This window comes from Chamaea fasciata, unplaced genomic scaffold, assembly GCF_029207755.1.
Source record: "Chamaea fasciata isolate MVZ Bird 193981 ecotype frontalis unplaced genomic scaffold, bChaFas1.0.hap1 SCAF_1, whole genome shotgun sequence".
In the NCBI taxonomy this organism is placed as follows: domain Eukaryota; kingdom Metazoa; phylum Chordata; class Aves; order Passeriformes; family Sylviidae; genus Chamaea; species Chamaea fasciata.
In genome coordinates, this window is record NW_027094086.1 from 103,240,305 (window position 1) to 103,253,312 (window position 13,008).

General features: G+C 35.4%; 1 protein-coding gene across 1 annotated transcript in view; it reads left to right on the plus strand.

Moving 5' to 3' along the window:
* The window catches only part of CNTNAP2 (contactin associated protein 2), a 765,857-nt gene that overhangs the window by 448,802 nt on the left and 304,047 nt on the right, over positions 1 to 13,008 (plus strand). Inside the window, exon 14 of the mRNA XM_066189178.1 lies at positions 11,530 to 11,730. Coding sequence (XP_066045275.1) covers positions 11,530 to 11,730 — 201 coding nt within the window. The remainder of the gene's footprint in view (positions 1 to 11,529; positions 11,731 to 13,008) is intronic.

Genomic DNA, 13,008 nt, shown 5'->3' on the forward strand with positions numbered 1-13,008 from the left:
AAGCCCAAGTGTGCATTATTTGTGGGTGTAGATCAGACGTGTTTCTGTCAGAAGCATTTTTTTATTTGAAAATGCATTATTGCTAATTTTGTTCCGGAGTTACTACAGAATTAAGCTGAAATGGTCAATCTTATTTGTGTTGTATGGTGAGCATCTGATGAACAACCAGCTGAGCCAATTGGATGCTAACCAAAAAGTGTACTAAGACTATTCAGATGACTGACATCTCTACTAGGCAGAGTAGAAACAACTGGGGTAGATTTGTAAATATTTCTGGTCAAGAGCTTTTAGCAAAAAGACTTATGGACTTGCATTGTGCACTGGCATGAATATTCATGGCTTATCTCATTGCATAAACCAAATTACTTAGAAATTACAGATCTATGGGAAATAAAAACTACCAAAAGAAAAAAAAGGCACTAACCTACTTAATTACTGCGAATATTCAGAGAGGGCTCTCTGACATTTCTGCAGTCTTTATCATTGTGTCCTGGAGCTCTGAGTAGTTGTTTCACTTCTGCCTGACACCTTTGCCATAGCTTTTGCAGATTTTTGCTACAACTGTCATAATAATATAAAATATTAATTAATGTGTTACTTAATGCCCAGCTGTATCACAAACCTATACTTTCAAATGCTTTGCAGGGCTTTGTGGCATCTGCAGTGAAAAAGAAGCATTGCACATGCCAGAGACCAGGAAACCACATTTTTTGCTACATCAGAGATAGAAAAATCAAATTAGAGTAGCTGCTGTTTCAGCCTTCTTCCTGGGTAGAAGTCACTAATCAATCTTATGGGTTTTAGTAGTACATGAAGTGCAGAAACAAGACAGTTTTTCAAGATTAAATTTTAATATTTTCAAATCACATAATGTTTTTTGAAAGTGCAGCTAGAACAAAGATAATTTCTCTTGAAATTACTTCTGTTCCTCCCCTGTACTTTTGTTTTCAGGCCTGGGAAATGTCTTCTATTAGGTCAGTTGCTAACACTTGGTTAAAATGTATTTTAAACTATTATTTTAATATCAAAATTAATATTGAGTCTCTTCCTATTCCCTTTTCAATAATACTTTTTGCTTCATATGGTCTCTAATTTATTTCTTCAGATTCATGAATGAGACTGCATGTGGAGCAATTGTCAGTATTATCCATGTGCTTTTGAGCAAATTAAACAGTAAACTTAAATCCTGGCCCGGACCTGCAGATGTCTTGTGGCATTCAGTTCTCTCAAATGGTCTTTTTTTCTCTGTAAGAAACTCCAGGGTTTATGTAATGTTTTATTTCTTTTAGGTATATATGTTTAAGTTTGGATTTTTTTGTTTGCTTGTTCTTTTTTTTTTTTTTTTAAGACTACAGAAGGATCTTTATTTTTCATTTATTGGCAACATATTCTTATGCCTGAGTGAATATCGGCCAAGTGCCAGCAATATAATAGATTCTGAATAAAATGGGACTGTTCACCACTTTTCTATATATTACAAAGATATTCCCACTATTAGAAAATTCTTAAAAGCTTTAATTTTTTGATCTTTTGCTTCTGTTGAATTTAGCGTTCACTGAGTTTTAGCATTGTCATTTTAATTCCAGTTATTTTATAGATGGCTTTGTTTTTGGGATCCAGTCCTTTTTCATGAATGAAAAAAATGCTACAAACAAAAGCTGGTTTTGTTGGTTTCCACATATATTTGGTACCTCAATAGGAACAGAGACAGTTTAATATACCTCTTTTTCCAGATAATGATACAAAAATACTTAGCTATTCAGTTCTGTTGAATTTGAACTATAAAGTTCACTTATGCACAATTGTGAATTTTTCAGCATCTCAAAATTATTAATTTAAAATATATTATTTCTACATAATGTAGATATGTATTCTTTTAATAGTTGGCGTTATATTTGTGAGTGATTTTGGATATAGGATAGTATATGCAAGCCTTTGATGAAAAAGAAAGCAGTATTAGATCTAGTAAAAAAAAGCATCCTCATTTTCACATATGCCACCCTCCTCTCCAAATTCTGTGGTGCTTTGTGTATGCTGTGATTTCTGTATTGAGGCATAAAAAGAATATTCAGGAACACTAGGTTTATGGAAATAGACATATTCCTGCATTACTTCTAATGAGCCCTATGCTGGAAAGAGCTTCCTGAAAGCAAGAATCTGTTCGATATCTGCTAGCAGGAAGCCAATGAGGCAGCTGGTGCAGCACTGGGCTTTCTTAGAGTGTTGTTTTAACTCAGCACTGTCTTTGAGCTGTATGACACTTAGGGTACAACTTTTACGGATGTGTACTGCAAGGGGAATTGGAGCTTCTGAAAAAGCTAATTTTTATTTCCTTAGAAGAAACGTTTGTATGAAAGCATTCTGTTCCTTTAGGTGGAAAAAAAGGAACATTGCACAGTTGTCCTGTGAAATGGGTTATGGTGTTTTAATGGTAGTCTTGAGATGAGAGGGAAAGAGAAGGCATCCTTTGTCTACAAAGAAGTGAAAAATTTAACATTTAAGAATTTGCAGGAGTTAAAAGTTTCTTATTGGTCCAGCATGATCTTTATTCCCCATTCTTATAGTACTTTTAATTCTTCCATTAGAAGAATTATACTTTTGAACTTTACTACTCACAAGTGCAAATGGGATATTTGTCTTCTATCAGGACCTGCTGTCTTTTATCGTAAACTAGCATAGAAATTAATGTTTTTTTTCTCTTCTACTGTCAAATTTGAATTGAGACAGGATGAAGTCATAGCATTTAGAATAGGAAAATTTTTGAAGCATACTTGACTAAATTTGGTGACTTTGCTATGAAGTCTGACTCTTTCTTCTCTACTAATGTCACTCTGTGCCACATATCAAACCACAGGTGTACTAAAAAATTTCATAGAATATCTTTTAAAATAATGCATGGCATGGTAGTTCAGTATAGAGTTCAAGTCGTGCTTGGTTTGAAAGATTACAAATAAAGACATCCAAGATATCAAAGTTCTTCTCTCAGTCACAACAAAACTAAACTTCATTCTACTGTCCACCTTGTCCATCCAATATCAATGTTTTTTTAATTATCTAAAGAAATTTTAGTATGGTTGTCAAAAAATACAGGAAACATGATTTTGCATTAAACTATACATAATGGTAGTTTTTGTTATTTAATTAGGCAATGCTTAGGTTTATGCAGTAATGAAAATGGAATTCTTAAACTTAAATGTGACCAATATGATTCAGAATAATGATGAAATAATTGCAAAACATGCACTAAAGCTTGGAAGTGTAAGTTCTCCAATCTGGAGGCACATTTTGAAAGTAAAATACCAAGTTTTTCAGGAGGTTGCCTGACATTCAGTTTATTGATGCAATAATTAGAAAGGGTACTTCAGCACACTATATTCCTTTTCCTGTCTATGGAATGGGGTTAGGAGGATGTGAGAGAGGACAGTGGATTACGTTCTCCTTGAGAGAACTAAGTTAGACCAGGGAACAATATGGTGAGGATTCATGCACTTAGCTGATGTCAGAATGAAAGGTAAGGGGAGTTTTTAGTGGTAGCACTTGAGACCTGCATTAGTCTCTCTCTCCATGAGAATAGAAAGTCAGTCGCAACAGCTCAGGAAATGGTTTCTTATGGTCCAAGCTAACACAGTGAAAGCTTTGAATAGCCCTTTTCTTCAGGATATCCTTTGAAATATATTTTTGAAAACTGTGTTACTTTTTTTCAGTGATTCTAGGAAGACCTGTTTGGGATCACAGCTAAAGCATTGTGCTATGTTGCTCTGTGAAAGAAAAAAATCAGGCGGTAGTTGATTTTTTCAAGTGCATATGCTCCTTTGATATGCTAGAATGAAGTGAAAGATGCTTTAAGTGAGACATATTTGATCTTTCTGTTTGTATAATACTTGTTTATATATGAGACTGCTCCTCAGAAAGTAGAATCAGTTGTTGATTCTTCAGTTATTGAACTGTTAAAAAAGTTTTCAGTGCTTGCCCATATTCTTCTCACTGTGCTGAAAACAACCACACTGTTAATTCTTTTATGTCCTTTGTTCTTGACTCTAATGTTCCTTAATCTAAACTGAACTGCAATTGCCATCTGTTAGACCAGGCACTTAAATGATCCGAGTCCTCCTTCATATGGCTACTCTGTATCTCATTATTTATTGTTCCTTTCAATATAGGATTATTTTTAGACTCATGCTTCTAATAACACCCATAGGAGATAATTTTTTACATTAGGCCCAAATCAGATTTAAGCTTTTTTACCCCCAGGCACTGCTTTTCAGCATAACAGTATCTGTTGTTAAAGTCTTTTTTTCTTTGAAGGCATAAGTGATCTCTATTCTGTTTCTCAAGGTACTCTTGTCATTAGTTTTTCACATACAACAATGCTGAGTAGCTCTAGTAATTGTCTCTAGTAATCCAGAGAATTCCTCCTCTACTTGCTACTTCACTAGTGTCTCTTGAGATTTCTAATAAGTTGCTTTGGAACGGCCATTTCATTATCCCTTCTCTGGAAACTTTTGGTTTCCTGAAAATTGTATTTTGGTCACTTCCTTACTCTCTGTTTTGTAAAGTATCTGAATTTATCTATTATATATAAATTATTAGAAAATGGTATCATTAAACATCACTGTAAGTCCACAAAATAAATAAAGTTTTCTCTTTCCTGAATTGTTATGAAAGAGACTACGTAAATACAAGGGAAGTGTATTGCCTCACGAGACACCATCATAAGTAAAAAACCATAGGAGTCTTAGTTAAATTTGAGGATTCATTATGGTCTTGACCAAGAAACAACAAAAGGAAGGAATGAAAGGAGTAGACATAGAAAATGAGTGCAGGAATAGCCAATCCCAAAATGTAATTTGGGATTGCTTCTATTCCCCACCTAAATAGATTAAGAGACTGACTGACTTTGCTCTCGATAGAATTCAGTTCATAGGAATACTCTTCAATTATTCTTCTTTTTTTCCTGAATATTAGATTTTTCTGGTCTAAAACCCATTTTCTACATTAGTAAGATGATAGCAGTTCATATCACCGGAGTAGCTGTACTGTAAAACTGACATTTGTAAATCTCAGGCGAGACTGTCAAAACACTAATTAACTTCAAACCAATGTATATTTTTCATTTTTTATAAACTCAACTGTAGTTCCTTTGAAGTCCATAGCAGAATTAATTTTAAATTGCTATATATAGTTTTAAGCTTTATAAATAAGCACACGCCAAGAAAAATATATAAGGATGGAGAAGAGCATATGGCCTGCTCTGATTTTTTTCCACATCAGGTCTCATGTCTACAACACTGTTGCAAAAAAGGTGCTTAGTTTATTCGCATTGCTAATTACTTGTGTTACCATCCCACACAATTTAACAATACCAACTAGGCTCTCATCAGAAAATAAAATTGGAAGCCTTATGAGATGATTACAATTGCAATTTTTGTCCTCCCTAGAAAGCAGTCCACTTTTAAGTAGGTTATCCTGTCTATTTTCTTGAGTGATTTGTAGTGCAGCATATTGCATGCTGCAGTAATCTAATTTGAAGGGACAAAAGCCCTGATGATGGTAAAAATCAGGATGTCTATTAAAGAATCACATCGAGGCTTTTATATGCTCAGGAATTCTCAAAATCATCTTCAAGATTTCAATCAGGAACTGAGGTGTTCTCGTACATCAGCCAAATTTTAGGTTAGGAAACTGCATCCATCAAAAAGCCTGCCACAGATATGTTGAGGGAGATAGAGAGAGAGAGCAGATGATCTTTCCTGAGAAATCAAACTGTTTTCTGACTTTGAAGAAATACCTAATAAAATAATATATTAAGCATGTTGTAGTGGTTTGAAAGCAAAACAAATGAGAGGCTCTAAGTTAGAGATACAATTTAATAGGAAGAAAGGAAAGAAAGTAAAATAAAATAGATGCAATAATACAAAAGACAGCTGACAGAGTCAGAATACAACCTGAGCAGAGTGATGGAAGTAGTCCAGATGAGGTGGTCTTCCTGAAGCAGTGATCTAGTAGCTCTGGTCCTCTGGGAATCCAGTGGGTAAAGACCCCCTGTACTGTCCCAAACCCCAGATTATATCCAGTTGAGAATGCTTGGTTCCTCCCTCTGGGCGGAGCGTCTCACAATGGGATGATGAGTCATGCAGGGGGTCCTTGATGGCCCATTAAACAGAGATAACTCCCGGAGGGAGTCATCTATGAGTCATGGACAAGGCATTTGATGGGCCATTAACAGAAGATAATGGCCCAGAGGGAGGGGGTCTGGGAAAAATGCTGCCCCACCTGGATTCAACAGTTCATGAAGATGGTGATAGAATACTTTGTGCACAGCCTATATTACAACCCAGGACACATGTAAGTCCATTAATTAAAAAAAAAAAAAAAAAAAAACAAACAAAAAAAAACCCTCTAATAGCAATGGATAAAACTGTAGATAAAAACAAAAGGGGAAAATTGTATTCACAGCTGTGGAATATAAGTATTATGTTTTCTGAAATTTATTTTTAAAACTTTTTATCAGTTAATTATCATTACAAAAGATTACTTAATTTATTTGTCAGAAGCAAGCCTTCTTGATGAACTGAGCACTAAGAAAATGAGTGAGGGAAGTTCAGTAATAGAAGAAACTATCTGCAAAATACTCAATTGCGTAATGCTAAATATCATCATAACATCGTGAAATAACTTGAGTTGAATATTCAAGTGGGGAAAATCGCATGTTAATATTTGAATTGATCATTTGAATAGCTGGTGATCAAGGAAATTTTTAATTTAATTTCTCTTTTTATTAGTGAGCCATTACTAATATTTATTGATTATTTTATTAGCCACGTGCTTCACTTTTTATTGGAAAAAGGAGTTGTGAGTGGGCAGAATTTTGCCAGTCCTTGCAACTGAAAATTATTTTCAGCAAAATAAATTATGTCACTTTATTGTCATTTTAAGAAAACAGGTGGTCATCTCCTTTCTTTAAAAAATCTTAAATTAAGGAACTTAATCTTAGTATAACATGTATCTGCTAAAGAGGAACTGTTTCAGCAAAGAGTAATGTATAGACTAAATTGCAGGGAAGCTCTTTTCTCTATAATTGCATCAAATGTATTAGCAGTTTGGATCGAATTACATTGTTCTTAGTGCAAACCATTAGGAATTCTATTAAGAATCTATGGTTACTGGTTTTCAGCATTCTATTCAAAGAAAATTATACTTCCTCTTCACTGTTAAGAACAAAATAATGGAAGAACCTTTTTTTTTTTTTTACTTGTGCAACTGCAACACGCTGTGCACCATTAAAAAAAGCTCTAAGATATGCATTTGAATGAAGAAGTGGTCATCTTGGAGGCCCTTATCTTCCTGAAGTGTTAGCAATTATCTGGTGCTGGTACTCTGTCCTCCAGTGGGAAAGCTAGAATCAGCCTAGTAATTCCAGGTAGGAGCTCATATACTTCTATGTGTAGGGGAAGTGTATATTGGTGGTGCATAATTTATACACACAGCTGTGGCTGACAAATTGTCTCTAAACACTTGTGGTTAGCACTACCCATATGCCAGGTGTTCTTCAAATAACTGCTCCTGTATTAGGGGAATACTCATTCTCGTGTTGTGGCGACAGTAATTGCCAGGAATATGTATCAAATTACTGTTAACTAGGACAGATTTTTCACTTCTGTCTTCCTTAAATAGGACTTCTGTGTACTATTGACAGAAAATAAGGATATTTTAACTATGAATACCATACCCTGTTCTCAGCTACACAGAGACAATGCCATAAATGGTGAGGATACAGGTGTTTGAGATAGTTCATACTATCTGAATTACCTTTTCTGTAACAGAAGGTGGCTGCAAGCAGGGTACTGATTCCATCTCTCTCAAGAATGGTCTCAAGAAATAAGGAGTTTCTGAGAAATTGAAAACATGAGTGAAGATATTGACATTGTCTTCAAGTTATAAATGCCTAGCTGATTTCCATGGGAAGAATAAACACATTAAATTTTTTAAGACTAAAAGCAAAAAAGCAGTTTGTATTCAGCACTTAGTAGATAAGGTTGAGATTTCTGCCTGGCGTCTCCTTTGAGTCTTTCCAGACATCTTGAAGCCAGCCCCACATATCTATGTATGTGGGGAGCTTTATGTATTCAGGAGTCTGCCTTTGGTGAGGAGGAGAGATGGATTTTTTTCTGTGACCACATTACCCTGTTAAAGTGTTTTCCCAGCCCAGGAAAGGACTTACCATTCCAGTTTTGGTCCCCGTGTCATGGCTGTCCTTTACAGTTAAATCAGGAAAATATTTGAAGAGCATAAAATCCCTTACCCAGAGAAGGATCTTCCTTCCTATACACTTTTGCTCCACACTCTCTCTGTGCCTGACCTGCAAGCACAGATGCTTCAGCTTCCAGAGTTTGGACAAGACAGCGTGCTGAATGTGTTCATGGGTCATTTGAGACAGACTACAAAAAAATTAGTTGCAAGTGAAATAAGGCCTAGGTTTATTTTCAGTATCTGACCAGGTGTATCCTAATCAACCTCCCATCATCTTTTAGACAGCAGGAAGAGATTGAGTTGCTTTTCCGTAAAAGATTATTGACTTTATGCACATATATATGTATATTGATAAAAAGATCTATTACAATGTGCAACAGGTGCTTAACTTTTAGTAGTATTTTGTATTTTAATGGAAAGGTCTTGAAGTTGAGGATACATTTGACAGATAGGAGTATGATTCTATCATCTTTAATACAGTGTGCCACAGTAACGACTGAACTTCCTAACTTGCAGGGGAAGTGACTGTATATTGGCTAGAATCTGCTATTCATAAGAAAATTCCTTCTCAAACATATTGCCTAACACAATTCTTATCGCTAGTCATGTTCCTGTCCCTTCTTAGTGCCTAGTCTAGGAGTCTCTGCTGGATCAAAAATCCAATATGAGGTCCTAACTGTCCTAGTGTATTCCTTTCTGACACTTCTGTGTTCCTATATGTACGGTGTTTTCTGCCAAAAAATGAGAGGTTTCTGTCAGTGACTGTGTAAACTATCTCAATCCTTTCTTGAAAATGAATCTGCAGTAAACTTCCATCCCAGGCTGTTAATAAAACTGGATTGTGTTCTCTATATAATTTGACAAGTGACAATTATAAATTTTTATTAGTACTAGGATGTGGGATTCCTTTCTCCTGATTTTTAAATTTCTTTTTCTCGTTGCAGGAATATTTCTGTTTTTTGTAAAGAGCTTTGGACTAAGGATATGAATATTAAAATAATAACCATCTTACATCACCTGCTGAATTTAATCTCATTTGGCTAGTGATGTGTACAACCTATGGAGGATTTGTCTGTTTTGCTTACCTGATCTCTGAACGTTTGATTAGAAAGACTTAAAACTGTATCAGTTGAAAAACATGGGTCCACATGATTCCATATAATCCAAAATAGCCTGACACTATGCAGTAAAAATTAAGACTGGAAAATAAGGCAGAGTACAGACTCTGGAAGATCAGGATAGTCATAATGTGGAGAGATATCTTTACTCTGGATCACACCAAAACTCACCAATGTATAAGAGCACATTCCTGTGAACCTGGTGAGGAAGTACTGAAGCACTTTTGAGTATATGTCGGTTTGGCAAAGTGTTTCCATGCAGTTAAAATATTGAAGTGCAGGCCACAAGTTTAAGAATGACTGAGATTTGCTTAAACAGGCAAGAGATTTACATAGAGGAATTGAGAACATATTGCAAAGCACTACATTTTATGGGGTTTATCGCTGTAAGGCATGTCTGCCAGGTGAATTAGTATACTCAGAAAATGCCAAGTGATCTCCCTGGAGAGTCTGTTTTTGTGACAAATACAACAAAGTTAGCCTGGTGTGTTCTGTTTCTGCATCTCTGAAGGACAACTGTGGTCAGTGGTGTTGCTTGACAGAACAGCTGGGGCAAAGGCCTGACCCATTTGGGAAATTGGGCTTTGTACAAGCCAGTTTAAGGCACCGGAGTAGATGTATAGTGGTGTTTTTTAAGGTTCCGCATTTTTTATTCCAAGGCAGATTTCTTTGACTTTGCCCTCAGTGGTAGAAATATATAAGGCAGACAAATTAAAAGAAAAACAGAAAACTTAAGAAGTGAAAGAACCTTACATGACAAATATTACTGACAAAATCTGATGCATTTCTAGGAAGTTTTGTGGTGATGTGTTTCAGGTTAATGTATAGAGAAAAGAGAATTTCTGTGGTTTATTTACAGAGGGTAATTGACCTATTTCACTCCACGTCTATGTGAGATGGCAGAATAGGAGTAGAACATATCAGCTGAAATAGTGGATTTTTAGAGTGATATCTAGTCAACCTAAATTTCAAAATTCTTCACACCTAAGTGATAGAGTAGCATTCTTACAGGAAGACAGTATCAATAATATTGACTGAATCTTCATACTTTTCATTTTGAAGCCCTATATTACTCAGGTAATATTTTTTTTTTCAGTGGAACGTCCCTCTAAGAAAAATAAATCGTTGGTCTATAACAGCAAAGTTTCTGTGCCTTGGCTTTGTTTCCTTTCTAAACTACCTTCCAACTTCAACAAATCTTGCTATAAAAGGAGTGTGAAATGTGTTGTTTTATTATTACAATACCTCATCTTAAATCTTCTCTGGTAACTACTGACAAATGGTTCACAGTAACATTTCTAGTTACTTGCTCTTCAATAGTTTAAAGAAATATAATGCATTACAGATATTGTTCTGGGCTGGATATAATACACTTTTTGCATGACCCTGCAAAAAAAAGTTTGTTGGAGGTGTAGAGATTTGAACAATATTGCTGTATTTCTTATCAAAAGTTTTGAAGTTGTCTTTCTTCCTTCTTTGTGCCTTTTCTCAACTGTACAGAAGATTTTGGATTTCCATCCTACTTTGACTAGTTCTCATGGTGCTATCTACACCATAACCAGAATTGGTTAAGTTATATGGTGCTGCTGTTTTAAAATATTTAAGTCTCAATAAGCAGTAATTTTGTTTTATCCTAGAACACATCCTGGGTAAAAAATGTTGAAACATTTTTCAGTATTAATTACTAAATGATGTAACACTTGAGAATCTAGTGCATCCTTGTTGTTACTTTACTACTACTTTAGTAAAGCAGTGTTGCTCTCCAGCCCACAGCAACTTACCATGCCCAGTGTATGTTCTTCGCATAAAGACTTTAAATCTTTAGGGCACCAGGCTTCTGTCTTTCTGAACAAAGTTAATCCTTTTTAGGTTCATATGTAACTGTAGGCATCAATTGTTTAAGGAAGATTTCTCACATGGTATATTTGGTATCTTTTCATAAAGGTGATCAGAGTTTCTGCCCTTCATTAGTTCATAGTAGGAACTATGCTGTCACATGATAACCTTTCATATGCAGTGTCCTCCTTCCCTGCTACCACCTCAACAAATATCTTGCAGAACACTTTTATCAAGGTGTCATTTATCAAAGGCCTAAATTTATTTTAATTCAGTTCCACTGTCTGTCTTTTACCAGTCTTTTCTTTCTTGCACTCTCTTTCAGAGGATAAAGTATGGACAACTGTGTACCATGATCTGCAAATGCAGACTTCTGTGGGAGGCAACAGCCCCGAGAAGTTATCTGTGCTGCAGCTCAACTACAGTGCAACAATGGACCAGATTTCTGCCATTACCAGTAGTGCTGAGTACTGTGAGCAGTTCATCTCCTATTCTTGCAAGATGTCCCGGCTGCTGAATACACCAGGTAGGCTGGGAATGCGATATCCATCAAATATGGTGTTAAGGAGATTTATCTCAACAATATAAGAGGTATTGCAGTTAGAGAAGTCCATTCATTGAACATACTACTTTGTTCTCCTTTCTTAAAGTTGACAGACAGTGAAAATACAGAAGATGCTATATTCTTGGAAAAATTTATCTGTTTGCTCACTGCTAAAATGATGGGTATTGCACTAAGTGTTTGTGTGTTCTTCTCTCAGATCTGTTGCTCCTCAAAGCAGGTGGCATTTGGTAAACACAGTAACTTTTAAAGCTTAATCAATAGAGGCATTGAAAAATTGCTTTGAACTTTATCCTGTTTTTCTGGTTGTCAGTTTTCATACACTACAGTCAGCAAGGGCACTAGTTGAATGAAGGTTAGAATTTTTCCACTAACACTTTTGAAACCGCTTCTTAAATGGCCAGCATTTATGGGTAACCAGATTCCTTACACATTGTAGAGAATGGCAAGGTCATAAGACTAGAAGATTCTTCTTTTGCTATGTAGCTTTACTGGAAAAGACCCTTTCTGTATGTGCCTCCTCAACAAAAGTTACAATCAGTAACCAATAAAGACAAAAATATTAGTTGTTCCAGAATTAGCACACAAAGAAGGAATTGTATTTTTAAAGCTCTATTATTATGCATCAAGTACTTTATATATGGTCGAATTGTGTATGATAGATTTAGATGTTAAATAAATCTTAATGCTGCTTAGGGAAGATTGGTTTATAAGTGAAAACATATAACACATTCTTGTGATTGTGAACTGAGTTCATTGTGACAGGAGCAATTCAAAGGCATTCCAGATTAATTTTATGGCTGCATGCTTACAGTGTAATACTTTAGGTTGCTTTCCCCCACTTTTTTTTTTGGTGTGTATATTTTCTTGTGGTGCTGTAGATAAGCATTCATTTGGAATGCATGCCTTATTCCTATTTTCATAAGCATTCCATTACTTAATAGAGACTGTAATGCTTGTTACTCCTCCCCATACTCCCTGCTGTTTTTTAACTATTTCTAATGCATGGTTTGTCTCTGTTGCTGTTATTTTGCTTAATTTAGCATAGCACAGAGACTCTGCAATGTGGAAAATGATTTGTTCCTTCTTGGGCCTTAATCTATAGGATCCTGAATCATGTTCATAACTAGAAGTGTTCTGGTTAGACTCTGCTGATGGATACAAGCTCCCTGCTTGCATAAGCTTCAGAAATGTTGTGTACGAATGCAGCTTTGGCAGATATTTAGAAGGCAAATTTATTTT